Genomic DNA, 27,576 nt, shown 5'->3' with positions numbered 1-27,576 from the left:
CTTATGGAAGATCACCTTCAGAGGGTTTTCTTCTGTCACCGAAATCCCTTGTGCCGCGCTCACTTTGTTTCCTTGGCTCTGAGCTTGGGAGAAAGGGAATAATTCTCCACAAATGGACATGAGTAGATCGGGCAGGAAGTGAAGAGAGTTAGGAGGACAGGCCCCCTACGGGTGGCCCATGCCTTTTGTGGTCCCACCACCAAGAGCAAAACATCCTCGGATCACTGTGCCCAGAGCCCTCACCAACCGGACTAAGGCAAAGCCCAGACTTTGAGCTGATCCCCTCCCTGAGGACCCCTCAGGATCCCTGCAGGAGCCCCTGTGGAACCCCAAGCGGGTTCGTAAACTCACAGTGGGGCCCTACCTCCATGGCCTCTCTCCTGGGGAGGCTGCGGCTCCAGGGTTTCTTTCCCTCTTCCAGGACCACTGTGTCCTGACTGCCCACAGATTTCCAGCCAACAGACTCAATCAGTCCCTACAAAGAGGGACCTTACTGACCAGTCCCCCCGACATACCTCAGCCCTCCTGAGCCCGCCTGGGGCCTGTGTGTGTGTGTGTGTGTGTGTGTGTGTTGGTGGCTGGGAGGGGGGTGGAGAGGGGAGGCGGGAAACCAGTGGGCTCTAACTCACCCTGACCGCTGGCCTCCAGGCCCTTTGCCCTGATTCTTCCTGGGGACCCCCTCATCTCCCTTTCCAGACCACTTCCTGCGGTGACCCTAGTCTAACACACAGGTCTGGAAAGGCTGAACTCCAGATGAGCTGAGGGTCAAACCTTCCCACAGGACCACTGAGCCCCAGGCCAACAAGGGCTCCGGGTGGTTATTGCGTGTCTCGACTTCCCAAATATTCCATGACAGCCAAGGAGTCCAGGAACATTCTAGAACAGCCAGGAAGCCGGTCATTCAGGGCACAGAGATGACGTCTGTTGGGCAGCCAGTCTGACACCTCTGATACTGGCCCCAAATCCAATAACATCTCAAGTCTGGATTCGTAGAGATAAAGACCAAGAACCAGACCTAAACTTCTCAGCAATATGTGGGCGCATTATTAAGTCACCTTCCCAAGTGTCTCTTCTGAAACACCTTTCTTTCCATTTCCCCTCCGCTCAGTCCTACCGGCCTGTGCATCCCTGCGGGCTCTAGCTTGACCCTGGGTCTCCTGGCTCCTCACACTTCTCGGGGCTCTAGTACTGGGGTGGGGGAGGGGTGGTTCTACTAAGAAATGATTGCTTTGTCGTCTCCCCGCTGGAGGCAGGGTCCCTCGCACCCACCTCTCCATCTCCACCCACTGAGCCAGCACACAGGAGCCCCACAGGGCTTCCTTGGCAGCTGTAGGGCTTACCTGATTGTGCAAATGAGAAAGAACGATCTAAACTGTTCACTAAAATCGTAATTTATTTGGTCTCTTAGACACAGTCTTATCCTTTTAGAATTTCAGATAAACACGCTTCCTTCACAAATTCGGATGGTAAGGTGACGGTGACCCCACACGGCAAATGCAAGGTCATCGTTAACGGGGTGCCCATCACGACCAAGAGGAAGCTGCAGCATTTGGTAAACTCTCCTGCGGAGCCACAGGGTTTCCTAAGTTTGTCCGAGAGAGCTGGAGGGAGGTGGGCAGGGCTGCGGGCTAAGGCCCTCGTGTCCCTCTGCTACCGTGTCACAGTGATGACAAGGTCACAGCTGTGGGCTCAGGAGACCTGAGATTAACTCGCCATGTGTCCTGGGGAAGTCACTTCACCTCCTTGGACCTCGCCTATAAAGCAGAGAGGGGTGAACTAGGTGATCGCCAAAATCCTTCCAGCTCTAACCGCTGTATGACGTTTTAGATTTTTAAAACTTGCCATGGAGAGGGACTGCCAGCACCTTGCCAACACCGGGCTCTCCCCGTCTCCTGCCACCACCCCGGCCCGAGTCCCAGCAGCACAGGGGCTCCAGGCCCCTCTCCAGTCCCTTTTCCGCCTGTAGCCACAGAGAGCCTTTTAGACAAGCACACTGCAGCAGGCCACCCCTTTCTCGGAAATCCTTCCATGACCTCCCTTTTAGGACACCCGAGGGAGCCAGCCCATCTCCTGCCTCTCTGGCCTCACTGCTCTGCCTGGGCTTCCCTCGGTCACACGACCCCTTGGATGCTCAAAACGTGCCAGGCTCCGGTGGGCAGCGGCCTTCTCAGCCTCTCTGAAACTTAACACACTTGAAGTGTCAACTTAAATAGTGCACCTTCCAAGAGGTCTTCTCTAATCCCCAGTGTAAATTAGGCCCCATACACTCCGCGGAAAGCCCGCCCTTTTCCTCCCAGCATCCCGCACGCGCTGTGATTACATCGCTGTGGTTACATCGTTAGTTCATCAAGTCCCGGAGGTGGGGGGGTCTGCCTGGTCCCCACCGACTCTCAGCGCCTGGTGGAGAGTGTGGAATAAAGGAAGGAGTCAGTGAAAGCACGAAAAAGCAAGAGGTCCCCTCTTCCCTCCTCGTTTATGGGTCTCTTCCCTGTTTGGGGGATTCACAGGGTCTCAGGATTTACACAGAGGAGCAGGCTGACCTCACCTCCTCTGGCCTCTTCCCTCTGAGCCCACTCTCTCCTCCCTAGGACCGAATTATTTTGGGATCCAACAGCGCCTACCTCTACATCGGGTTTCCTTCAGAGCGAGGCAGTGAGGACTTGAGCAGATTTGATTATGACTTTTTCCAGCTGGAGAGAGTGGCTTCGGAGGGAGTGAGTGTGGACAAGCTCGGTGAGCAGCCTGGGCCTGACTGCTGGCATTTTCCATGGGTGGATGTGAAAGCAGCTGCTTTCACTGTGTGCTCTCCTGCTTTCCTTAAGAAATAATCTTTTATTGTGTCAAAATACAATGTTTAGAAAGTTAAGGTATGATTTTCATACAGAGTGAGCACACGTCGAAGATTTGTTTAGAGGAGTAGAGAGTGAATGCAACACTGGGATAGGAGGATGCTGAAATGGGATTGCTGGGTCCGGCAGAGCTAATTCATGCCTTCAGGGCGATAATCTTCTCCTGGACAAAAATTCATTTCAGTGTGCCAGTCTTCTAAATTTACAGTCTTCTGTAAATTAACATCTAACGGCTCAGAGTCTGGCCCTAATCAGTAGTCAGTATTGAGGGTACCCCCTGCCCCCTGTGCAGCCCCCTGGGGGACCAGAAGCTCCTTACATGGGCTCTGCTAGGAAAGGGAATTCATCCTTTGGCCCCATTACCATGCTTTGTATGACTTCTTGACAGCTCTCCCTTTTGCCCCTGAAACCTTTTCTTCTGTGGTCACCATGTGGCCCTCTCATGGGCACACTTCCCAAAGCATCTAGGCCAAGAGTCAGCCAGCCTGTCTCCGAGCTCAGACGCCTTTAGCCCCAGTTCTCTGGAGCCCCTTGCCAAGGTGGGCAAGCATTTTGTGGGTTATTCTTAACTCTGACATTTCTTGAAAGGTACAGAAAAGTTTCAAGAGTAGTGCACTGAACTCTCAAACACACTCTGCTCAGATTTCCTGTTTAAATATTTTACTACATTTGCTTTATTATATATGTATATGTGTGTGTATATATATATATGTACACATATATATATAATTTTTTTCCTGAACCATTTCAGAGTAAGTTGCAGACATGATGCTCCTTTATCCTTAAATACTACATTGTATACTTCCTAAGGAAAAGAACATTATTCTCTTGCAAAACTACAGTATAATTATCAATATCAGAAAATTAAGATCAATATAATACTAATATTTAATCTATGAATTTTGCTCATATTTAACTAATTGGTTCAATAATTTCCTTTATAAAAAATTTTTTGGATCCAGGGTCCAATCCAGGACCCCGTTTAGTTGTCATGTCTCTTTGGTCTCTTTAAATCTGGAACAATTCACCAGGTCTGTTTTTGTCTTTCATGACCTTGACATTTTTGAAGAGTAAAGGCCAATGACTTTGTATAATGTTCCTTTGTTTGGGCTTTTATGATGTTTCCTCCTGATGGGATTGGGGTGATACATTTTTGGCAGGAATGCCAGCAAAGTGATGTTGTAGCCTCTGTGCCTCACATCAGAAGGCACATGGTGTCAGGTTGTCCATTTTTTGTGATCACTTGGTTAAGGGGGTGTCTGCCAGGTTTCTCCACGGTAAACTGACTAATCCTATCTTTTTAATTAATAAATATTTTATGGGGAGAGACTTTGATATGTAGATATCCCATACCTCATCACACTTTCATCCACTAATTTTATCAGCCTTTGATCATTGGATGATTAGTATGATTTTTGTCAAATGGTGAATTTCTAGCTCCACCATTTCTTCTACCTTTATTTGAAACAATGTTACTATAAGAAATGTTTTCTCTCCTATTTATTTGTTTATTCATTTATTTATGTCACTGTGAACTCAGAGTCCTGTTTTACTCCATAAGTTATGATCTGTTGCTTTCATAATTCATTTTGATGTGCAAACGGTCCTGGATTTGGCCAGTGGGAGCCCCTTCAAGCTGGATTCTGTGTCTTCCTGACATTCCTCCTCATTCTTTAAACACTAGCCTACTTTCTGGCATCAAAAAATGTTCCAGGTTTGTTTCGTGGGCTCTCAGTCCCAGCTCTGGTGTCAGTCATTTCTCCAAGGATCCTGATTCCTTTTGGTGGAGAAGGACATTTATAAATCAAGATCTGGGACTACGTGTGCAAACTGCTATATAGATACATGGTTCCCACACACATATTATAGCTTCACCTACTCTGTAAAACCATAAGTTAGTTATACCTCCAATTCCAGTTCAATACCACAGGGTTTATTTTTATCTTTCTCTTGGTGGGCGAACATAATATGTTTGCCCATTTTCTCCATCTGTCCCCTGGATTCCATCCCTCTCAGCTTCTCAAGCATTTGTCTCTGAAGAGCCCCCTCCCCCCACCCTTCTGCATCACTAAATGCTCTCCATGGGTCATTCTATCACATTCAAACATGCTCCACTATCTCCCACCATAAAAACAAACAAAGCCCTACTTAGACCCGCATCTCCCTCGAGCTACTGCCATATTTCTTTTTGTTCCCTTTTATAGAAAACTAGGAAGTTGTTTCCATTTTCTCATCTCCAGTCTGGCTTCTGTCCCACTCGTGCCTTAACCCTGATCCCTCTACGTTCCACATCCAGCACTTGTCTGCACCCATCTTACCAAGGTCTCAGCAACATCTTACACGGTTGAGCCCTCTCTCCTTTTTGAAATATTTTACTCTTGGGACCGTATGTTCTCCTGGTTTTCTTCTAGGCCACTTCTTCCACATTCCCTTTCCTGGCTCCTCCTCATCTAACCCATCTTGAAATTCGGAGAGCCCCAGAGCTTGGACCTTGGGACTCTTCTCTAGATGGATGCTTTCCCCACTCTGCTCTCATCATTCTCGGTGGCTCTAAGTGCCATCTGTGCTAACAACCCTCAGCTCCTCTGTCTTCTTGCTGTCCCTTGATACCCCGATTCAGCTGCCTTCTTGATATCTCTGCTTGCATGACTCACAGACATCTCAACATGAAAGTGTCCAAAACAGAGCCTTGACTCCCCACTCACTCCAAGCCTGTTCTCATTCCCAGGACTTATCATCTTGGCAAACTGCTCAAGGCAAAAATCTAGGCCTCCTCCTTTCCCTCACTTCTTCATCCAGTCTGCCTTTTCTCCGGCCTCCTGTGCCACCACTTCAGTGCAAGCCATCATCTTCTCTTGCCTGAACAGTGTAATCATCTCTGAACTTATCAGACCATGATACGCTCGGGCTGCAAAATACTCACCAACTTCTCAGTGTTCTTAGAATAAAACCCAAGCTCCCTACCATGGTCTTGAAGGCCCTGTGTGATCTACCACGTGCTCTCTCTCCAACCCCATCTCACACCACTCTCTCCTCACCCCAGTTTGAACCTCACTGGTCTCCTTTCTGCTCCTCCAACACATCAAGCCCTTTCTGCCTCAGGGCCTTTGCACTTATTGCTTGTTTTTCTTTCCATCTTTGGCTCATTCTCATCTTTCATCTCTCAGCTCAAATATTACCTCCTCAGATAGATCTTCCCCTTTCTTGGCTTCATTTGTTTACTCTTTCCTACTTAACTCTATTTCTTTCCTAGCATTCATCACATTTTAAAATTATTTTGTTTATTAGTTTGATTATTATTCATTTGTCCACCTGAGAATATAAGCTCTAGCTGGGATTTTTTTTTCTCTTGTTTACCCATTCATTTATATATTCCTTCACTCAACAAGTATTTACTGAGCTCCTACTATGTGCCAGATGTGGTTCTAAGCCCTGGGGATCCAGCAGTGAGCAAAGCAGTGCCCTGTCCTTACAGAGCTGACGAGAGTGGGTGCACTTCCGAATCCCCAGAGTCTGAAAACGGCCTAGCAATGGGCCTTCAGTGTTTGTTGAATGAATGATGAATGAGATTAACCAGATCAGCTCCCACACAGAAGCTTAGTCATGCACACGTGCATGACCTAGGGCCCAAATGTGGGCACGTCCTGCTCTGTTCTGTCTGAGAACACCCTGCCCCAGGAGCCCCATGCCTGGACATCGGGTTCCCCCCAGGGCAGGGCAGGCTGGGGTCTGTGCTCCCCACTCACCTCCCAGCCCCACCCAGGGGCCTTCTGGGCCTATAGAAGCTACGGCCCAACAGCTAACGATGCTGACTGGGAGGCTGGAGAGACGGTGATGAACAAAATCCAGATCCTAGCCTAGAATAAATTACAGCCTTAGGTTTCTGAGTCACAGGCTCCCCTTATCCTCTCAGCCCAGCCTCCACTGCCCAACAACCTGGGATTCCTCGTCTGCAGGAGCATTCAGGAGCTCTGGCATCTTCCTTTGTCCATCTCTTCCCTCGCCTCAGATGGAGGCTCTTGACCACCTTACCTCCCCTCCCATCTCCAGGCCCCGGCTCACTCCCCTCTGGGGAGGCCATGGTACCAGGGCCTCTGGAAGCCACGTGAGCTTGGGCTCCACTGAGGTCTCTGGCTGTGCTGGGCTTCCCAAATGAGAAGTGTCTCACGTGTGCTGGTACCTTCTCTCCAGCCCATGCGCCCTGCCTGAACTTGCCTTATAAACCCATGCTTGGAGAGCCGTGGGGTGTGCCTACATATGTGCAAAATAGTTCCTCCCTTTTTCATATACCAAAGATTTTTCTTCAGAATTTTAGCAAAATAAACTGATGGCACACCTACCTTCCCAGCCCAGGGCTGGCAGCACAATGAGGTCGAACAAGCCCCAGACGCTGGGCTGAAGGTGCTCAGCGCCAGCAAAGACTGTAGGTCCTCAGCAAGGCGGCTGGTGGGCAGTTCTGGGGAGTCAGACCTCAGGGCACGGAAGCCCTAAATAGTTGAGAGTTCCTGGCACAAGGCAGCACCAACCGGGGTCTGGTAGGGGGATTGGCTCACGCTTCATCTCCATGATCCCCTCCTCCAAGCCACCCCAAGCAGAAGTAAGAACAGGTTGCTTCTGTGCCAGCTGCGGTTCTCGAGAAATCCCCAGACCTTCCTTTAGCCAACTGTATTCTTCCTGCCCCAGCCTCCTCCCTGGACAGTGTGGAGCCACCTTGGGTCAAGGAGCCTGAGACCAAGATGGGAAACTGGAGGCAGAAGGCCTCCTGTCACGATGCTGCCGAGATTCTTGGGTTAAGATGAGCAATTGCTTAAGTAAAGCCAGGCAGTGTCCTCTCCTCCTCACTTAGTTTTCTTTCTTGGTTTTTGTTTGTTTGTTTTATTACATGCTTGTCATTTTTTAAAACTTTTTATTTTATATTGGAGTATATTTGATTAACAATGTTGCGATAGTTTCAGGTATGCAGCAAAGTGATTCAGTTATGCATATACATGTATCTATTCTTTTACATGCTTGTAATTTTAAAATGTAAATATTTGGTGAACAGTTGAATGAACGACTGAATGAAGGAACCAAGGAGTGTGTACATTTATTCATGGCTGAAAAGTATCCTAGAAGCAGTGAGTGACTTTCCCTTCCTCTCCGATCTTTCCTAGGTGCTGTGAACAGTGGGGATGGCAAGGCAGACCCCAGTGTCCTGGCTGTGTTCCAGGACTACATCAAACTGATGCCACTGGTTGCAGAAGCAAATCAAATGAGTGAAGAGCTGAAGAAGGTAAGGCTAGAAAATGGTAAAATCCCAGCTCCAGAAAGGACCTCAGAGAACAGGTTCAATGCACCCCTCACTCCCATTGCCCTGCACTGGCTTCATGGTGTAGACATGCCTGAAACGTGGGCCTGGAGAGGGCGGGTGCTTTGCCCAACACCCCACAGTGAGCTAGTGACAGGGCCTCAGCCAACACCCGGGCCTCCCCAGTCTCAGCCTCGAGTCCGTTCCTTCCACCTCTGGCCCCCACGGCTCTGGGACCACCAGGACCCCAGACCAACACTAGCTCGCCATGGCCACCCCACCCCAGACTGTCCTCCAGAGGCCCTCTCTGGGTGCAGGCACCCGGGTGGCTTCTCTGCCACAGAGAAGGCCTGGGCTGGCATTCACTCTCTGGTGACACACGATCCCAATCATTGGGAAACTTGCATGAGATTCAGTCACTTTGGTGAGGCCTACACGTGTTAGTTCCAGAATACCGTTGAGAAATTCTGGTGCTTTGGCTTTTCTCTTGATGGGAATTCCAAGGAGCAAGAGGTGGACCATCTTCTTTTAGAAAGCCTGAGTATGGAGAGAATGAAAAATAAATTTCAAAGATGGTATAGGCTGATAAAAGTAGGATTATTTAGTGAGAAGTATTTTTCTTATCAGGGACTTTACATGGAGCTGAAAGTGAAGAACTTAGCGTCGTCAGATTCCAGGGGCCATGACCTACAAAAAGAGGTCATGGTGAAGGCGACCAATCAAAGGACTCGTCAGGTGAGGCTGCCCCTTGGGGGCAGGTGTGAGACTCCGCAAGGGTTTCTGAGGAGCTTTCCTAGGGACGCAGGTTAGTTTTACTTGCTACAGCTTGTGGAGACCCAGCGAAGGGGCCAGACAGGTTCCAAGTGTGAATGGGGTTCTGGGGGACAGCCTCTGGGGAGAGGGGACCCTCTCCGTGATCCCCTCCTCGGCATCTCTCCCCGACAGCACCAAGACCTGGGATCTTTCCCACCCACAGGCTTTCCCACCCACGCTTTCTGCTTACTTTTATCATGACTCCAGAGCTTTAGAACAAGAAGGGAGCCTGAGAGTGTGTCCAACTGATACTGGTGTTCGTGCGAGTGCCCGAGAGAGACAGAGCTGCTGTTCTGAGCAATGAGAAAATCCACACTTTCATTAAGACGCCAGAAGAGGCCGTAAACTCCACTGGCTGGTCCATTCCCATTTGTGACATTGCTCACTGTCAGGAAGGCCCTTCTTAGGCACTTAAGACCCCTTTCCTTTCCCTCTGCCTAACAGAAAAGAGTGGGCCTATAGCTGGTGTCCCTTATGCCTTCAGAGCAGCCCTCCAGCCAAACGTTCACTCCTTACTGCATCTTCAGAGGATGTGCCCCTAATTCTCAGGTGACCTTTGGGTGGGCTGCTCCCTCCGAGTCCTCGGTGTACACATGCCTCCTTAGCTGTGAGTCTTGTAGCAAACATGCCTCTGGAGGAGGGGCTGGCTGTGGCTGGGGACTTTTCCGCCATTGGATGATCTGCTCCGCCGAACAACTAACTGGTGCTTCTCTGGGTTTAACTTTTCTGCTCATTGCCCTAAAGTTGCCAAAATTTTCTGGGTCAAGACCAATCTTTAAAAACTTTTTAAAATTGTGAAATATGACAAACAGAGAAAAGTTTATGAATGTATCTGTTCACATGGTAAACGCTTGAGTACTCATCAGCCAGGTCAAGGGGCTCTGTGTCTGCCAGGTGCTGGGGACACCAAGACCACGGATTGAACTGTGGGTGCCCAGAAGTCACACCTGAGTAAGGCCGTTCCTGAGCCACAACCCCTGAGATGTGTTCCTGTCCTTTTCTTCTTTTCCTCTGACCAGCACCAAGGTGGCCTCCCCTCCATCCCCTAGGGTTGGAAGAAGGCAGAAACATGTCTTAGTCCACCCAGGCTGCTACAGCAATATACCAAAGACCAGTGCACTAAACAACAAACAGTTATTTCTCACAGTTCTGGAGGCTGGAAGTGCGAGATCATGGCAAGGGCAGGTCCAAGTGTCAGGTGAGAGCCCACCTCCTGGTTCGTGTATGGCTGTCCTCTTGCTGTGTCTTCACATGGTGGAAGGGCTAAGGGAGCTCTCTGGGGGTCTCTTTTATAAGGGCACTAATCCCACCATGTGGGCTCCACCCTCATGACCTAATCACTGCCAAAGGCCACACTTCCTAATACCATCACATTGGGAGTTAGGATTCAACATACGAATTTTGGGGGCATACCAACATTCAGTCCTTAGCAGCATGTTTGATGCTGGTTCACCTCACATTCCCAGTGTAGCTCTCAGGGGTCTCAGTAAGACCCCACATCCTGGGAAGTCAGCCTTGACTTCTATGCCAAGTCCCATGAGGCCTTTGGAGCTGAACCTTCAATATGTATGTGATTTTTGTTTTGTTTAATCTGGCAAATGCCATCAGGGCAAAGAAGCTTTGGTGATCCAATATTCCATATGCTTCTCTGGGGTCAGGTGTTACCCTAGAATTTGTTCTGGCAGTTTCTTACTATCTTGTCAGACTTTGCTTTAAGGAGATTTTTAGTTTTTGAACTTTTTCCCCCAATGTTATTCCTTTTTATTATTGTTTATTTTTATTACAGTTTAAAGGTGATTTGAAAAAATATTTCATTCAGCCTTTTTTCTTGTTACCTGAGTAACAGCCTGCCATTACCAGAAACAGAACGCAAGATGATGTTTTCACACTTTACTCAGTGTGCCATGTGGGAGAGCTGAGGGCCTGGGCGCATTCTGAGATGCTGTTCTTTTGCTTCAACCTGGCATCCCCGCCATGGCCACAGATAACTGTTTGATAGGAATGCTTCTGCATCAACTGTACTGCGTTCTCTTTTAAGGGATTATGCACTAATTCATTTTATGGTGATTTTTTTTTCTAGTTTTCTTTTTTCTCATGCAGAGATTAATCTTACTGATCTGTCATCTTCAAGTCTGTCCATTTTCACCTTTTAAAAGTACTAGTTACATTCCTCAAATGAAGCCCTGCCTTCCTCAAAAGCCCTGTGAAACGCTGGTAATAACCTCTGGTAGTTTCTTGGATCGTTCGTGTGTGTGTGATTTTGAAGGCTAAAAGGCAAGACCGGTGAAGAGCAGCGGTGGGTTCCAGGTATGGACACGAGGGGCGCTTTTTTGGTGGTCGATCGTGTCGGTGTTCACCCCTGCACCACGTGCACCGTGAGTGCTCCGCCGCCGCCGCAGGGGCAGGGCAGCGACTGTCAGAGCCACCCGGGAGCAGCCAGGGCCGCTGGGGTCTGGGAGGGCTTTCTAACCGCCAGTGCTGCGGCTGCAGCTACCAGCCCAAGAGCTGCGAGAGCCCAGCGATCCGCTCTGCGCCAGGCCCCCAGGCCGGCTGCGGGGGTCTGCGCAGGGGCCTCGCTGACCTGCCCGGGTGACGTCAGTTTATCCGCCGCAGGGCACAGTAATGAGGCGGTGGGCTGCTTTCATTACCTGGATCCCCATTTTCTTAGTTCTCTAGCCTAAAGGTCTCTAAAAACCCACGTGACTAGAATTCCTGTTGTGCTCGGCTCCAGCGCTGCGTGCGCCACAGCCAAGGTCTCGTGCAGCCTTCACCACGCCTCTGGGGATGGGGTACTGTGTTCTTCGCCGTTGCTTGGGGCAAACAGAAAAAGAATGGAGTCTTTTTTACGTCTGGAGGATGTCCTTTTTTTATGAAGATACATAACACTCCGAGGGAGAATGACTTACCTGTTAGTTTTTTGGGTTTTTCCCAGTTGCTCACAGAAGGAATTGCTACTCTTACCTGGTAACCACTTTCTTTTTTCCTTCTAGTTTTATTGGGACATACTTGACATACGGCACCGTGTAAGTTTAAGGTGTAGAGCATAATGATTTGACTTACATACATCATGAAATGATGACCACAATAAGTTTAGTGAACATCCATCATGTCATATAGACACATCATTAAACAAATAGGAAAAAAAATTGTTTCCCTTGTGATGAGCACTCTCAGGGTTTACTCTCGTTATTTCACCGCTTTCCTGTATGACGCGCAGCGGTGTTCATTACATTTATCGTGTTGTACACATCCCTAGTACTTATTGATCTTATAACTGTAAGTTGGTACCTTTAGACTGCCTTCATCTAGTTCCTCTTCCCACCACCCCTGCCTCTGTAACCACAAAACTGAACTCTTTTTCTATAAGATTGTTTGTTTTTAAAGTATAACTGACCTAAAACCCTGTGTTGCTTCTTGGTACCCAGCATAGTGATTTGATATTTCTATGCATTTCAAAACGATCATCAGTCTAGTTACCATCAATCAAGATACAAAGATAGTTTCATAATTATTGACTACCTTCCCCATACTGTCCATTTCATACCGAAGACTCGTTTATTTTGCGCCTGGCAGTATATACCTCTCCATCTCCCTCAACTATTTCCTCCCCCCACCCCCTTACACTCTGGCAACAATCTGTTTGCTTTCTGTATCTATGACTCTGTTTCTTTTTAGTTATTTTTTTAAATTGAAGTACAGTTGATTTACAATATCATACTAATTTCAGGTGGACAACATAGTGATTCAATATATTTATATATTATACTCCATTTAAAGTTATTATAAAATATTGGCTATATTCCCTGTGCTGTACAATATATTCTTGTAGCTTATTTATCTTAAACATAGTAGTTTGTAACTCTTAATCCCCTACCCCTATTTTGCCCCTCCTCCTTCCTTCTCCCCACTGGCAGCCACTAGTTTGTCCTCTATATCTGTGAGTCTGTTTCTGTTTTGTTATATTCATTCGTTTTATTTTTTAGAACCCACATATGAGTGATAACATACAATATTTGTCTTTCTCTGTCAGGCTTATTTCAATAAGCATGATACCCTCTAGGTCCATCCACATTGTTGCAAATGGCAGAATTTCATTCTTTTTTAGGGCTGAGTAATATTCCATTGTGTGTGTGTGTGTGTGTGTGTGTGTGTGTGTGTGTATCTCACATCTTTTTTTTTTTTTTTTTTTTTTATTTTTGGCTGTGTTGGGTCTTCGTTGCTGCACGCGGACTTTCTCTAGTTGCTGTGAGCGGGGGCTACTCTTTGTTGTGGTGCCCGGGCTTCTCATTGCAGTGGCTTCTCTCATTCTGGAGCATGGGCTCTAGACGCGCGGGCTTCAGTAGTTGCGGCACATGGGCTCAGTAGTTGTGGCTCACGGGCTCTAGAGCACAGGCTCAGTAGTTGTGGCACACGAGCTTAGTTGCTCTGTGGCATGTGGGATCTTCCTGGACCAGGGATTGAACCCGTGTCCCCTGCATTGGCAGGTGGATTCTCAACCACTGTGCCACCAGGGAAGCCCTCACATCTTCTTTAACCAATCATCTGTTGATGGGCACTTTGGGTTGTTTCCACGTCTTGGCTGTTGTAAACAGAGCTGCTATGAACATTGGGGTGCATGTATATTTTTGAATTAGAGTTTGTTTTCTGGATATATGCCCAGGAGTGGGATTGCTGGATCATATGGTAGCTCTATTTTTAGTTTTTAAAGGAACCTCCATACAGTTTTCCATAGTGGCTGTGTGAATTAACATTCCCACCAACAGTGGGCTAGGGCTCCTTTTTCTTCACATCCTGGCCAATACTTGTTATTTGCAGATTTTTTTGATGAGAGCCATTCTGACAGGTGGGAGAAAATCTCTCATTGTGGTTTTGATTTGCATTTCTCGATGATTAGTGATGTTGAGCATCTTTTCACGTTCCTGTTGGCCATCTCTATATCTTCTTTGAAAAAACATCTATTTAGGTCTTCTGTGCATTTTTTTTTTTACTCTAGAATATGGAACACTTCATGAATTTGCATGTCATCCTTGCGCAGGGGCCATGCTAATCTCTGTATTGTAACAGTTTTAGTATATGTGCTGCCAAAGTGAGCACTCTTCTGCCCATTCTTTAATGAGGTTGTTTGCTTTTTGGATATTGAGTTGTATAAGCTGTTAATATATTTTAGATGTTAACCCCTTATCAGTCATATCATTTGCAAATATTTTCTCCTATTCAGTAGGTTGTGTTTTCATTTTGTTGGTGGTTTCCTTTGCTGTGCAAAACTTCTAAGTTTAATTATGTCCCATTGGTTGTTTTTTTGTTTTGTTTTTTTTTTGGCCATGTCACGCAGTGCGCCTGGTTCCCTGACCAGGGATGGAACCCGCACCCCCTGTAATGGAAGTGGGGAGTCTTAACCACTGGACCGCCAGGGAAGTCCCCCATTGGTTTATTTTTTATTTTGTTTCTTTTGCTTAGGAGACAGAGCCAAAAAAATATTGCTACAATTTATGTCAAAGAGTGTTTTGCCTATGTTTTATCCTAGGAGGTTTATGGTTTCAAGACTTACATTTAGGGCTTTAATCCATTTTGAGTTTACATTTGGATATGGTGTGAGAAAATGTTCTAATTTCATTCTTTTACATGTAGCTATCCAGTTTTCCCAGCACCACTTATTAAAGAAACTGTCTTTTCTCCATTGTATATCCTTGCCTCCTTTGTCATAGATTAATTGAACATAGGTGCATGGTTTTATATCTGGGCTCTCTATTCTGTTCCACTGATCTATATGTCTGTTTTGTGCCAATACCATGTTGTTTTGATTACTGCAGCTTTGTAGTGTAGTCTGAAGTCAGGGAGCATGATGCCCCTATCTTCATTCTTTCTTCTCAAGACAGCTTTGGCATTTGGGGATCTTTTGTGGTTCCATATAAATTTTAGAATTGTTTGCTCTAGTTCTGAGAACTGTCATGGCAATTTTGATATGGCTTGCATTAAATCTGTAGATTGCTTTGGGTAGGTATGGACTTTTTAACAGTATTAATTTTTCCAATCCATGAACACAGGATATCTTTCCATTTCTTTAAATCATCTTCAATTTCCTTCATCAATGTTTTATAGTTTCAGAGTATAGATCTTTCACCTCCTTGGTTAAGTTTATTCCTAGGTATTTTATTCTCTTTTTTGCAATTGTAAATGGGACTGTTTTCTTGAATTCTCTTTCTGATAGCTCATTATTAGTGTATAGAAAAGCAACAGATTTCTGTATATTAATCTTGTATCCTGCAAATTTACTGAATTCATTTAATAGCTCTAATAATCTTTTGGTGTAGACTTTATGGTTTTCTGTGTATCAAATTATGTCATCTGCAAATAGTGACAGTTTTACATCTTCCCTTCCAATTTGGATGCCTTTTATTGCTTTTTCTTGTCTGATGGCTGTGGCTAGGACTTCCAATACTATGTTAATTAGAGGTGATAACAGTGGACATCCTTGTCTTTTTCCTGATTTTAGAGGAAAGGCTTTCAGCTTTTCACCAGTGAGTACAATGTTAGCTGTGGATGTCATAAATGGCATTTATTATGTTGAGATGTGTTCCCTTTAAACCCACCTGATGAGAGTTTTTATCATGAATGTAAAGCTGGTTTAGTGGTGCTGAACTCTTTTAACTTTTGCTTGTCTATGAAACTCTATCTCTCCTTTAAATCTGAACTATAGCCTTTCTGGGTACAGTATTCTTGGTTGCAGGGTTTTTTCCTTTCATCATTTAAAATATATCATGCCACTCCCTTGTGGCTAGCAAAGTTTCTGCTGAAAAGTTAGCTAATAGCCATATGGGGGTTCTCTTGTATGTAACTTGTTGTTATTCTCTTTCTGCTTTTAAGAGTCTCTCTTTATCTTTAATTTTTGCCATTTTAATTACCATGTGTCTTGCTGTAGATATCTTTGGGATCATCTTGTTTCGGACTCTCTTTGCTTCCTGGACTTGAATGCCTATTTCCTCTCCCAGGTTAGAGAAGTTTTCAGCTATTATTTCTTCAAATAAGTTCTCTGCCCTTTTCTCTCTCTCTTCTCCTCCTTCCGGGACCCCTATAATGCAAATGTTAATATGGTTGATATTGTCCCAGAGGTCTCTTAAATTGTCCTCCTTTAAAAAATTCTTTTTTCTTTTTATGTTCAGCTTTGGTGATTTCCACTACTCTCTCTTCCAATTTGCTGATCTGTTCCTCTGTATCATCTAATCTACTGTTGATTCCTTCTAGTGTATTTTTTTCATTTCAGTTTTTGTATTCTTCAGCTCTATTTGGTTCTTTTTTATATTTTCTAAATCTTTGTTAAAATTCTCATTGTGTCCCTCCATTCTTCTCCTGATTTCTTTGAGCATCTTTATGATAATTACTTAGACTACTACTGTGGGTGGTCTGGTAGGCATGGCTGGCCCCCAGTCTGGTTGGTTGCCAGGTCCTGCCTTTTGTAGAGGTTGCCAGCCACTTATGGTTGGGGCTGGGTTATGAGGTGGCTAGCTGTGGAGCCCCAAGGGTTCTGGGGCTAGTCCTGGCCCACTGGTGGGTGGAGCTGGGCCCTGGGGTGGCTGTTTGCAAGGCCAGGGATCTCAGATCTACTCTTGCATGCTTGCCTGCTGGTGGGTGGTGCTGTCTCCTGACATGGCTGGCGGTGGGGCCTGGGGTGTCCCAACTCTGGTGTCGGCCCACCGGTGAGTGGGGCTGGATCCTGAGGCAGATCTACAGATGCCCAAGTTTCTCAGAACTGCTGCTGGCTTGCTGGTGGGTGGGGTTGGGGCTCAGGGGGGTCCTAGGGCTAGTGCTGGCCTGATGGCTGCAGAGTCCTGCAGGTCCCACAGGACTGTTGACCTGCTGGTGAGTGAGGCTGTGTCCTGGGGTCTCTGGTTGTATGGTCCTGGGGGTCCTGGAACTGGTTTTGGCCCACTGGTGGGCAGGGTGGGGGCCTAGTGATTCCTGGAGTTATCAACCCACTGGTGGGCAGGGCTGGGTCATGGGCCCTCTGGTGGATGGGGCTGGGTCCCCTAGCAGCTGGGGGCTCAGGGGGTCCTTAGGCAGCAGCCTGCTGATGGATGGGGCTGTGCCCCCTTCCACTACCTGCTTGGCCTGAGGTATCCTAAGACTGGTGCTGACTGGCTGGTGGGCAGGGCCAGGTCCCAGAGCTAACACACTAGAGGGAGGACTTCAAAATGTGCTTGTCAGCACCAGTGTCCTCTTGGTAGAACAGGCCCCCAAATGGCTGCCCCAGCACCTATGTCCCCCGGTGAGCTCCAGTTGCCTCCTGCCTCTCCAGGAGGCTCTCCAAGATCAGCAGGTGGGTCTGATCCAGGCTCCTTTCAAATTAGTGTTTCTGCCCTGGGTCTCTAAATGTGTGAGATTTGGGGTGCATCCTTTAAGAGTGAAGTCTACATTTCCCACAGCCCTTTAGCTCTCCTGAAAGTAAGCCCACCTGACCTTCAAAGCCAAACGTTCTGGAGGTTTGTCTTCCCAGTGCAGGACTCCCAGGCTAGGGTGCTTGATGTGGGGCTGAGACCCCTCGCTCCTTGGTGAGAACCCCTGCAATTGTAATTATCTTCCTGTTTGTGAGTTGCTCACCTGGGGTTATGGGTCTTGATTATACTGTGTCTCCACCCCTCCTACCCGTCTCGTTGTGGTGGTTCCCTCTTTATATCTTTAGTTGTAGAAGATCTTTTCTACTCATCTTCAGGTCTTCCTCATCAATAGTTGCCCTATAAATAGTTCTAATTTTGGTGTGCTCATGGGAGGAGGTGAGCTCAGGGACTTCCTACTCCTCCATGTTGGCCACTCCTCCTGGTAACCCTCACTTACTGAAGGGACAGACAGTGCCAGGCTCTTGTCCTAGATTTTCTGCTCATTGGGTGTGAGCACACAAGTTTATTATCTTATAGTTCAGTAGGTTAAAAGTCCAACACAGATCTGGGCTAAAAGCAAGGTGTCAGGAGGGATGTTTTGCTTTCTGGAAGCTTGAGGGGAGAGTATGTTTCCTTGCTCTTCTTTCAAGCTTCTAGAGCCACCAACATTCCTTGGCTCATGGCCATCTTCAAAGTCATCCACATAGCATCCCTCTGACCCTGCTTCCATCACCATCTCTCTTTCTCTGACCTCCTCTTCTGCCTCCCTCTTCCACATTTAAGGGCCATGTGATTACACCGGGCCTATCTGGATAATACAAGCTAATCTCCCTATTTTAAGGTCAGCTGATAAGCAAACTTAATTCCTCTTTGCCATAAGGTAACATATTCACAGGTTCCAGAGACTGGGACATGGACATCTTTGAGGGTCATTCTTCTGTGTACAACAAGCCCAAACCTTCATTTCTCCTGGGAGGGTCTGTTTTCTACCTCCATCATTTCCTCTAAGTCATTTCCTGGGATCCAGCACCACTGAAGTAAATAGGTCAGGAATGAATGTAGTGCTCTTGAAGGACCTCACCAAAGCTAAGTCTGAGGAGAGTGTTATTGGTCTTGGGTACCCGAAATCCAGCCCATCAGAGACAGCATGCTGGGGAAAATCATAGAAATGAATCGTTAGAGCAGCAGATGGAATCAAATATTGGCGACCTACCTTTGTGCTTCCAGGTGTGGATTTGGTCAAAAGCCAAGTTTATCAATAGGAAATTCCTAATGGAGGAACTTTACCAGCGTTTTCTGGATGGAGAAGATAGCCACGTAGCTCAGGAAGACGACCCTTTCTGGGATCCTGCTGAGGTCATCCACTTGGGCTCAGCTCACATCTGGCTCCAGTCACTTGCCTACTGCATGAAGTCTGAAGAGCAAGTGGAGTTTCTGAACTGTGACGGGCTAGAAGAGGCAGTGCTGCATATCCACATAGGCCCCTGCTCCCCGACAGGACAGTGGGTATCTCCTCCGCCACCCTGTCTAGTTCTGGGTCGGTCACACAGAAAACTCATAGCACGCCTGAGTTCTCCTGGAGGGGGTGGCCAGCTTGGTACCCTGAAGAGGTCATTCGTGAGGCAAATGAATGAACTCGTTCATTCATAATTATTTGGCTTTATCAACTCTGATTTTGCCATGGCAGCCAAAGCAGCTGACCTGGAATATTTAAAATCCCGTGTCCAGCAGCCTTTGAGCAGCTCAGCACTGCCCTAGGGGACCAAAGGGGTGAGGAGGATATCCTGCAAAGAGGCAGGAGTGTAGTAGAAGGAAACATGGACATGAACCAAAAGACCCGGGTTGGTAGAGAAGCCAAGGGTGCTGTCGGACCTTCTACTCACAGCCCCCCACCCCCGCCCCGGAGTGCCCGTGAGGTCTGGCACCCACCACACCCACTTGCTCTTTCCAGTGCTAGTCTTCATCCCTGCTGCTGAGGCCCAAGAGCCAGAAGCAGAAAGCTCATTTTGTAGCTCAGCCTATCTCCCTGCACAGACTCTGGTATCTTTGTTCCTTTTCTCAAGGAAGGAACTGTGGTGTCTTTGTTTCCTTCCGTGGCCTCATTCTGAGCTGTTATCCAACCTTTGTTCTAACTCCACTCCATTACCTTTACTGTCCCCTCAGGGTGTCTCATCTGTTTTCTCTCTTTGGGCCAAAGGCAGTTGAGGGAGTTTTTACAAAAGCTAAAGTCTCTTAGCAATTCTAAGCAAAGAGGCTGGCAGGAGGTCTGGTCTGGGTGCCAGGGTCCTCATGGGTACCCGATGCAATCTTTTTCTCTTTCTGAAGAGGAAACAGGCTGAAGAAGGGAGCAAGAAAACTACAAAGTGCTGTGACTAAAAGACCAAGATGACCGCTGACTCACTGTCTTCACTGGGACTCTAAGCAAATTCTTGGTCATTTTGCTACCTTGGGCTCCTAGGCTGCCTGATGGTTATATTTCCCACTCTGAATTAATAAGGTAGCATTCTAGTTTACAGGTTTCAATCTTTGTGAGCTCGTTGATGTGAGAGAGGTCCTCTATTGGAAAGCTGTCCCTATTGGTTTCTGAGCCTGTGGGCCTGGGGTTGACCCTAGACTATGAGGAAAATGACACCCGGAGAGGCTGCATCTGGGCAGCCAGCTGGCTTTCTCTGGGTGGCAGCCCCTCTATCCCACTGGGAACCTACCTAAATCTTCAATGCTAGTTTGGGTGCACCCACATCTGGGTGCATTTACTGCAAGAAGCTGTTATATTCCTGTCTCCTCCTTGAGACGGTCCATATCTTACCTTGAAGTACTAGAGCATGGAGTGGGCTTTTGTTATATGTCTCTTGAATGAGTGAATTCTACAGCTGGTAATATTACCCATCCTTCCTTCAGAGAATCTGGCCATCTCTTAGGAGTCTATGTAATTCCCATTGACATCACAGTCCTAACTTGCTTGGACCCAGGCTAACCTGTGACAATGTTTACCTCTTCTGTTTGTAGAGCACGTGGTGAGGAGGATGTGGTTACTGACCCACTGGAGCTGCTGGGCAAGAGAATGGATTTCCAGATTCGCATTGTACGGTGCCTTGGCACCAAGTGGCTAAAGGAAGATGCAGAGCGGGGTGTGCAGATGGGGTACCAGCCTGCCCCGCAGAGCTGCTGAACACGAACTGCCCACTTTGTGGGCCCTGGTGGGAGGGAGTCTTTCCTCAAGTTTTAAGAATGAGCTATCATGTCATTTTCTTAAGTTTTTTTGCTTGTTCAACCCCCAAATGACTATTTCCTCCAACTGTTCAACAGACAGATAAGCCGCATGCCCCTCCAGGTCAGTGGAAAGTGATCAGTGCGTACTGATCCTCCTAAGCAACTGAAGCAAAGAGTCAGAAATTTCAATTATCAGAAAGGCTATCCAGTAAAACTGTGTTATCTAAGTAGGCCGATTGGGTTTATTTTATTTAGTTGGAAACAAAAGGACTGTATTACAATATGGCAGAGGCACCAGATATGCTTAAACTAATTAAGCTAAAAGGATATTAAAAGACAGAGCAATAAAAAAGGCAGGCTTTGAAGGACAAAAACAAACTGCAACCTCATGTGGAAAATTAACAATTTTAGATTATCTAAGTGGAAAGTATTTATCAAAATCCTTTTCTCTTTTTGTTAGACATTTAATATTATCTATGTAACGATGATACCCACATTGAGTAGCTGAGATGTTGGAGGTGGCAATCACGAGAATCAATTATAGGTCACCTTTTATCAACTAACCAAAGCAGGCTAAATTCTTTGGCTCACCTGATACTTTTCTTTACAAATGTATCCCTTATGGTTTTAAGTTATGTTTTCTGTTCTTGTCTCAGGTACAGAATTTATGATTTTCCAAACACTTTATACACCAAGCCTGTATGGAAAATTGTGAATCCCCAAATTGAAGAGACTGTCCAATTTACAGCCTTAAATGCATCTCAGGAGTTTCTGAATTATTTAGACAAATGCTCTCATTGTTGATTTATGGGGTCTTCAAGGTACCATGTTTACTTCCTCTTTTGCATGGTGCATTCCTCAGTCAGATATCATGTCTGTATACCTAGGGCTGCAGAGGAGGGAGATGGAGGGAGGTGGTCGGGGTCTTGACAGCAGTGGCCAAGAGCTATCGTCCCTTGGGCCTCTGGGTTTTAGTCCACAGGTGATCATATGGCTTAAATCTCCTCACACAACAGGGGGGCTGGACAACTGAGAAATTTCTTTCCTTGATGGTGTCTCCTCCACACTACAGAAGGCTGTGCCGAACTGAGCTGCTCTCAGCCAGGCCTCATGGTCACAGGTGAAGGCCACATCATGGTGGACACCAAGAAAATATCCACTGTGATGGATAAGGGCCAGGTGTGTATACTTAAGTGACATTAAAAATAGATGTCACAGATGACTAAAAATATCTCCGATGACAGTTGCTTGGGGATCATCAATGTTCCTTCCCATTAAAAAACCTTTTTCTTGATTTATTCCTGTGAACCCTGAGGTAGTCTTAAACCCTGGTCACCACACCCCCCCACCCCACCTAGTTTTCACATGGTAGGAACAACTGCCAGTCTCCAAGGGTATGCAAATAATCCAGCAAAAGGCTAAACTGACCTGTTTTTTGTAGGCTACATCAAACCAGATACCAGAACTTTATCTGAAGCTGCTCAAGTTAGAACAGGAGACAGAACTGCTCAGAAACCTTAACAGAGTGCTCAGAGAGGAAAATGTGTTTCTTAAAGAATCTATTGAGAAAACTGGTTCCAGTCAACAAGGTAAGAGGCCGCTCAAGTCTTGGTGTTTAGCTCTTCTCTGAACTCCTACATTTGTGATGTGTATTTTCTTTCTAAGAAATGAGATTTTAAATGAGTTAATATCTTGTTTCAGTTTAAAGAAAGCGGGGGGGAACTTTTTTTCCTTTTTCCTTGTAAGATTTCTTTGAATGGGTCCACATTGGTGCCTGATAAATGCTGATGTAGTAAAATGCACCAAGATAATTAAATATATAAATATCTGGATAAATAAATAGATGAATAAATAAATGTTATCTTTCAACCTCAGCACATAAGCCTTCCAATACCCTGAAGTTAACTGTGATGACAGCACAACTGCCAGCAGCCAGAGAGATCAATCAGATGCGCACCCAGCAAGCCAGCTGTGACAGAGAATTTGCCAAAGCTCTTAAGGTGTTCTACCAAAGCATGAATGTGGCAAGAGGGCAGTTTCTCAAACTGAGACATCATAAACCTCCTGTAAGTAACCAGAATCCTGGGAGCAAAAGGAATTTCTTTCCATTAAATGCAGCTGTCTGATATAACTGCATTTCCCGAGCGTGGGGACACAGGTGTGTTTAAGCCGAAGAGCAGGTTGAGGCCTAGAACACTGTGAGTCTGCTGCTTTCGGGGCTCCACCCATCTTTGCTCCCATTTTTCACTTTAGTGTGCATCTGGCTGGTTCAAGGCAGCCGTGGCCGCTGCAGCACTGATATTCCTTCACTTTATGATGTACAGAGTATCTCAGAAATGCAAGTTCGCTTTATCATTATAAAACCAAATAAATATAATTAATCACATTAAGATATTATAGGAGAAAAATCATGATTACTTCAATATATACAAAAAAAGCATGTGATAAAATTCAGCATCCTACCACGATAAAAACTTTTAGCAAACTAGGAATAAAATGGACATTCCTTAATCTGATAAAGGCAATCTTAAACGAACACACAGCAAGCATAATCTTCACGGTAAATCACCGATGCCAGCTATCTTCACTTCTGTTTGACATTGGACTTTAGGTTCTAGCCAGTGCAGCAAGCCCAGAAATAAAAGGTATAAGAATTGGAAAGGAGGGCTTCCCTGGTGGCGCAGTGCTTAGGAATCCGCCTGCCATTGCAGGGGTCACGGGTTCGTGCCCCGGTCTGGGAGGATCCCACATGCCGCCGAGCGGCTGGGCCCGTGAGCCACAGCTGCTGAGCCTGCGCGTCTGGAGCCTGTGCTCCGCAGCGGGAGAGGCCGCGACAGTGAGAGGCCCGCGCACCACGATGAGGAGTGGCCCCCGCTCGCCGCAACTGGGGAAGGCCCTTGCACAGAGGCGAAGACCCAACACAGCCAAAAATAAATAAATAAATAAATAAATAAATAAATTTATTTAAAAAAAAAAAAGAATTGGAAAGGAAAAAAAGGTAATAGTAATAATACTATACATTTATGTAATACTTACTAAGTGCTTTTTCATTTACTGACTCAATTCTCACAACAACCTGATGGGTAGGTACTATCATTAGCTTTATTATACAGTTGTTGGATCTAAGGCACAAGAGAGGTTAAGTAACTTACATAAGGACACACAACTAGTAAGTGTCAGGGCCAAGCTCCAAACCCAGGGCTGCTCCATGGTCTATACTCTTTCCCACTACACCATGATGCCTCTAGTATTATTTGAAGATGACATGTTTATGTAAATAGAAAATCCAAAAGAATTTATAAATTACAAGGTTGTTGGATACAAAAATCAATAGTTAAAAATTAACTATGTTTGAATATAACAGCAATAAAACAAAATTTTTAAAATAAAAGATAGCATTTATAATTGCATCAAATGTAAGAAGTACTTAGGACTATAGCTAACATAAAGTGTGGACTTCTATGGAGAAAATTTTAAAGCTTGTTTGAGAGATGTTAAAGATGATCTAAAAAAATGGAGAAACATGCCATGGCTCCATGGTTTGGAAGATCTGCTACTGTAAATCTGTCAAGTCTCCTGAGATTCAATATAATCCCAATAAAATGTAATGGAACCCGACAAGATGAGCCTATAATTTAGATGGAATCGCAAAAGCAAAGATTAGCGGAGACAATCCAAGGCTCAAAAACAAGGTAGAGAACTTACCCTACTCTATATCAAGGCTTATTTTAATGCTATTGTAGTAGACGGTAAGGTATTGCCTCAAATGTAGGTAAGATAACCAAAGGAAAAGAAGGCCAAGAAATAGATTCACTCAGAATTAGAGACTTGATATATGACCGAGGTGGAACCAAACATGAGTGTGGCAAGGATAGATTTTTCAATAAACAGTGCTCAGAGCATTAAGAATACATATGAAGATAAATGAAATTAGAGTCTTTCTAAAACTATATACCTGGAAGTCAATTTTAGGTGAGAATTAAAGACCTACATGTGAAAGGTAAACCCCTAACGCTTATAGAAGATACTTTAGGAGACGTCTTCATGACCTCACGGTGGAAAAGGATTTAAACATGACAAGAAAAATACCTAGATTTAGAGAAAAAGATTGATAGACTCACCTATATTAAGATTGTAAAGTTTGGTCCAGAAACCAAAATAAAGTCGAAAGTGATAGGAAAAGTCATTTGCAACACATTTAATATATAATGAGCTAATATCCAAAATAAAGAACTACTACAAACCAAAAAGAAAAACAGAGATAGATTTTGACCCAGTAGGAAAAAATGGTCAGAAGACCCAAACAGGAACTTCACAAAAGAGGAAATCAAAAAGGCCAATAAATATATGAGAAAGTGCTTAACTTCTTTGATAATTTGGGAAACACTAATTGAAACCACAGTGATATGCTAGTATAAAGAAACCACACTGGCAAAAATTTCTGTCTGAAAATATCAAGTTTTGGTAAAGCTATGAAGCAACAGAAACTTTCATGCCACATTGCAAGGAGTATCAATCGGTACAACCACTTAAAAAACTGTTTGCCATTTATCTAATAAAAGTCAAAGATGCATCTACCCTGTAAGCCTGCAACTCAACTCCTCTTCTCCACAGAGTAAACTGGTTCTGCACTTCTCTGCAACTTCATGCCCTGAGGCAGAGGTTCTCAAAGTGTGGTCTTCTCACCAGCAGCTTCCGCATCATCTGGGATCTTGTCAGAAATGCAAATTCCAGGGTGCCCTCCCAGACCTGCTGAATCAGAATCTCTGGGTGTGAGGCCTAGTAATCTGTGCTTTAAAAGCCCTCCAGATGATTCTGCCTTAAACTCAAGTTTGAGAACCACCTTTCTAGGCATCCTATGTATGTAATGAATTAATTTCTCTCCTACCTATCTAGAATGGTACTAGTTACACACCATTCTTGAGAGAGAACTGGGAAAACAGTCACTCAAGTCATTTTCTGTTCTGTAGTTCAGATGATGGACCAGCTGAAAAATTCTGTAGGAACCCAAGCATTCATGCACTGGCTGTATTTTAACACCATCTTCCACAATAGCCCCCAAATGGAAACATCTTAATGTACACCCACAGAAGATAAGTAACTTATGGCACAAATGGCCAAAAGACAGGCAAAATACACTGTTTAGGGCTGCATTCTAGGTGGCGAGAAAATGATTATCACACAATTTAGGTTAGTGGTTGCTTCTGGGGGTAGAGAAATGGGTGTGACCAGGAGGAGCTCGAGAGGCAGTGTGTTTTCTTGAGCAGGTATGTTCACTTTAACTGTACCTATGCATACATTTTGGGTACTCTTTTGTCTGTACACCTCACAATAAAAAAGAAGGAAAAACCAGTGTGATAAACACACTAAAAATAAAGTTATAAGTCACAACCTGGGAGAATCTATGTGTATTATTTATCATCAAAGATTAGTATCCAGAATATATAAACAACTACATACTTTTAAAATAAGAGAAAGACAACATGTAGGAAAACACATTGGAAAAAATGGCCAAAGTATCTGAGCAGGCATTTCACTAATCATCAGGGAAACAGAAACTAAAACGAGATGCCACGACACACTATTGGCCCCCTGCCTGCTCGCATCTCTGTGAGCACCGTCACCTCCTCCACCGTTGCTCACTGGCGCTCTGGCCCACAGTGGGCCCTGCAATGCCTGCTCAGGGATACCTGCTCCTATGCGGCAGGGGACACATCAGCCAACTCTCACTGGGAGAATCCCCACCCAACACGGTCCTATGCAAACCTCAGAACTTCTACAGTATTAAAAGAATATATACCATACCAATCTCAAATATTTGGATTATCTCACCAATTTTCCCTGTTGGCAGTAAGTAAAGGGTCATTTAGGCAGCCTTCCTGAAACAGTACATGCTCCTAGGTGACTTGTCGCCTCTGGTAGCAGCTTTCAAATGCAGCTTTCTGGCCCAAAGGGAGAACTCGCTGGGCACCCCACTCATGTACACACACAGTACTTTTACTGTAATGAAGTGAGTCCACTAATATTGAAACCGAGCAGGATGCTGCGGGGCCCTCCTGGGTACAAAATCCCCTCTGTGTTCCCCATTTCTTGTTTATAGAAAGTCTTTTGTCTCCTAGACCTTCCCTGAGTTCCAAAGAGCAGATTCAAGCCGTTACTAACTAGGCGAGTGAGGGAACGCAGAAACAATGGAAAAGCAAGCCCAACATAATATTTTCCATGATTGTTAGCTTAAAGTAATGCCTTGACTTATGACCCCAAACTGTGGAGATAATGTCCTGTGGCTTCAACCGGCTGGGCCCAAGTGGACTTAAAATTGATGACACTGGGAAGGTCAATTAACTGAAACTCCTGAACCATCACGAAGTAAATAACAAAATGCCTCAACCATTGCTTTTGCTTTCTCCTAAAAAGAAGTTAAGGGATCACAAGACCATGATTTACTAGTTTGCTTTGCAGGAACACACAGATCAATCACATTCACCAATGACAGACACAACGAGTCCCAAGACAGTGCTGGGAAGTCTGCAATTGAAGTCTTACAGGAAAGCTGAAATCATGAAGACCCCCTACCCTTTACTTTTTTTTTAAAAACCCTGTGCCCCTGGCCAGCCAGCAAGATGGATTTGAGACGAGTCTAGGTCTCCCATCTTTGGTGTTGGTGCCTCCTTGACTAATACAAGTTTCTCTGCTCCAAACTCCGCCATTTCAGTTTGTTTGGCCTCACTGTGCGTCGGGCACACGAACTTGGGTTTGACAACAATATTGTTTTCTTCTTTATTTTTAGGAAGACGATCAAATGCTTCGACCATTTGTACACCAGCAGTCACAAATGTTAAAGGACTTTGGGGACCTACTTGAATCCAGCTTGTGGAAACTGAAAAATGATGTTGCTCTTATAGTGAAAAAGAAGAGAGAATGTTTATTGCATATGGAATAGTGGGGATACACCAACTGAAAACATTTGAGCTTTGAGTTCTGAAGATTATTTGTGCAGCTAATAAGCTTAATTAACTTGGCTCTCAGAGCTGAATTGTGGACTCAA

At 45.5% G+C, this 27,576-nt stretch overlaps 1 protein-coding gene and 1 non-coding gene across 2 annotated transcripts in view; one reads left to right on the top strand and one right to left on the bottom strand.

The window, feature by feature from the left end:
• The window catches only part of LOC137760758 (kinesin-like protein KIF28P), an 83,019-nt gene extending 55,548 nt beyond the window's left edge, over positions 1 to 27,471 (top strand). The window contains 12 exon segments of the mRNA XM_068537653.1: positions 1,429 to 1,552; positions 2,589 to 2,733; positions 8,003 to 8,121; positions 8,764 to 8,871; positions 18,549 to 18,823; positions 20,328 to 20,462; positions 21,188 to 21,313; positions 21,315 to 21,352; positions 21,604 to 21,710; positions 21,973 to 22,120; positions 22,407 to 22,597; positions 27,319 to 27,471. Coding sequence (XP_068393754.1) covers positions 1,429 to 1,552; positions 2,589 to 2,733; positions 8,003 to 8,121; positions 8,764 to 8,871; positions 18,549 to 18,823; positions 20,328 to 20,462; positions 21,188 to 21,313; positions 21,315 to 21,352; positions 21,604 to 21,710; positions 21,973 to 22,120; positions 22,407 to 22,597; positions 27,319 to 27,471 — 1,669 coding nt within the window.
• LOC137763126 (U6 spliceosomal RNA) lies at positions 13,940 to 14,043 on the bottom strand. The gene has a single exon (XR_011073693.1). It is a non-coding gene; the product is annotated as a U6 spliceosomal RNA (small nuclear RNA).
• Positions 27,472 to 27,576: the final 105 nt, after the last annotated feature.

The sequence above is a fragment of the Eschrichtius robustus genome, chromosome 3 (assembly GCF_028021215.1).
Source record: "Eschrichtius robustus isolate mEscRob2 chromosome 3, mEscRob2.pri, whole genome shotgun sequence".
Taxonomy (NCBI): Eukaryota; Metazoa; Chordata; class Mammalia; order Artiodactyla; family Eschrichtiidae; genus Eschrichtius; species Eschrichtius robustus.
This window is presented reverse-complemented; position numbering and strand designations above follow the sequence as displayed.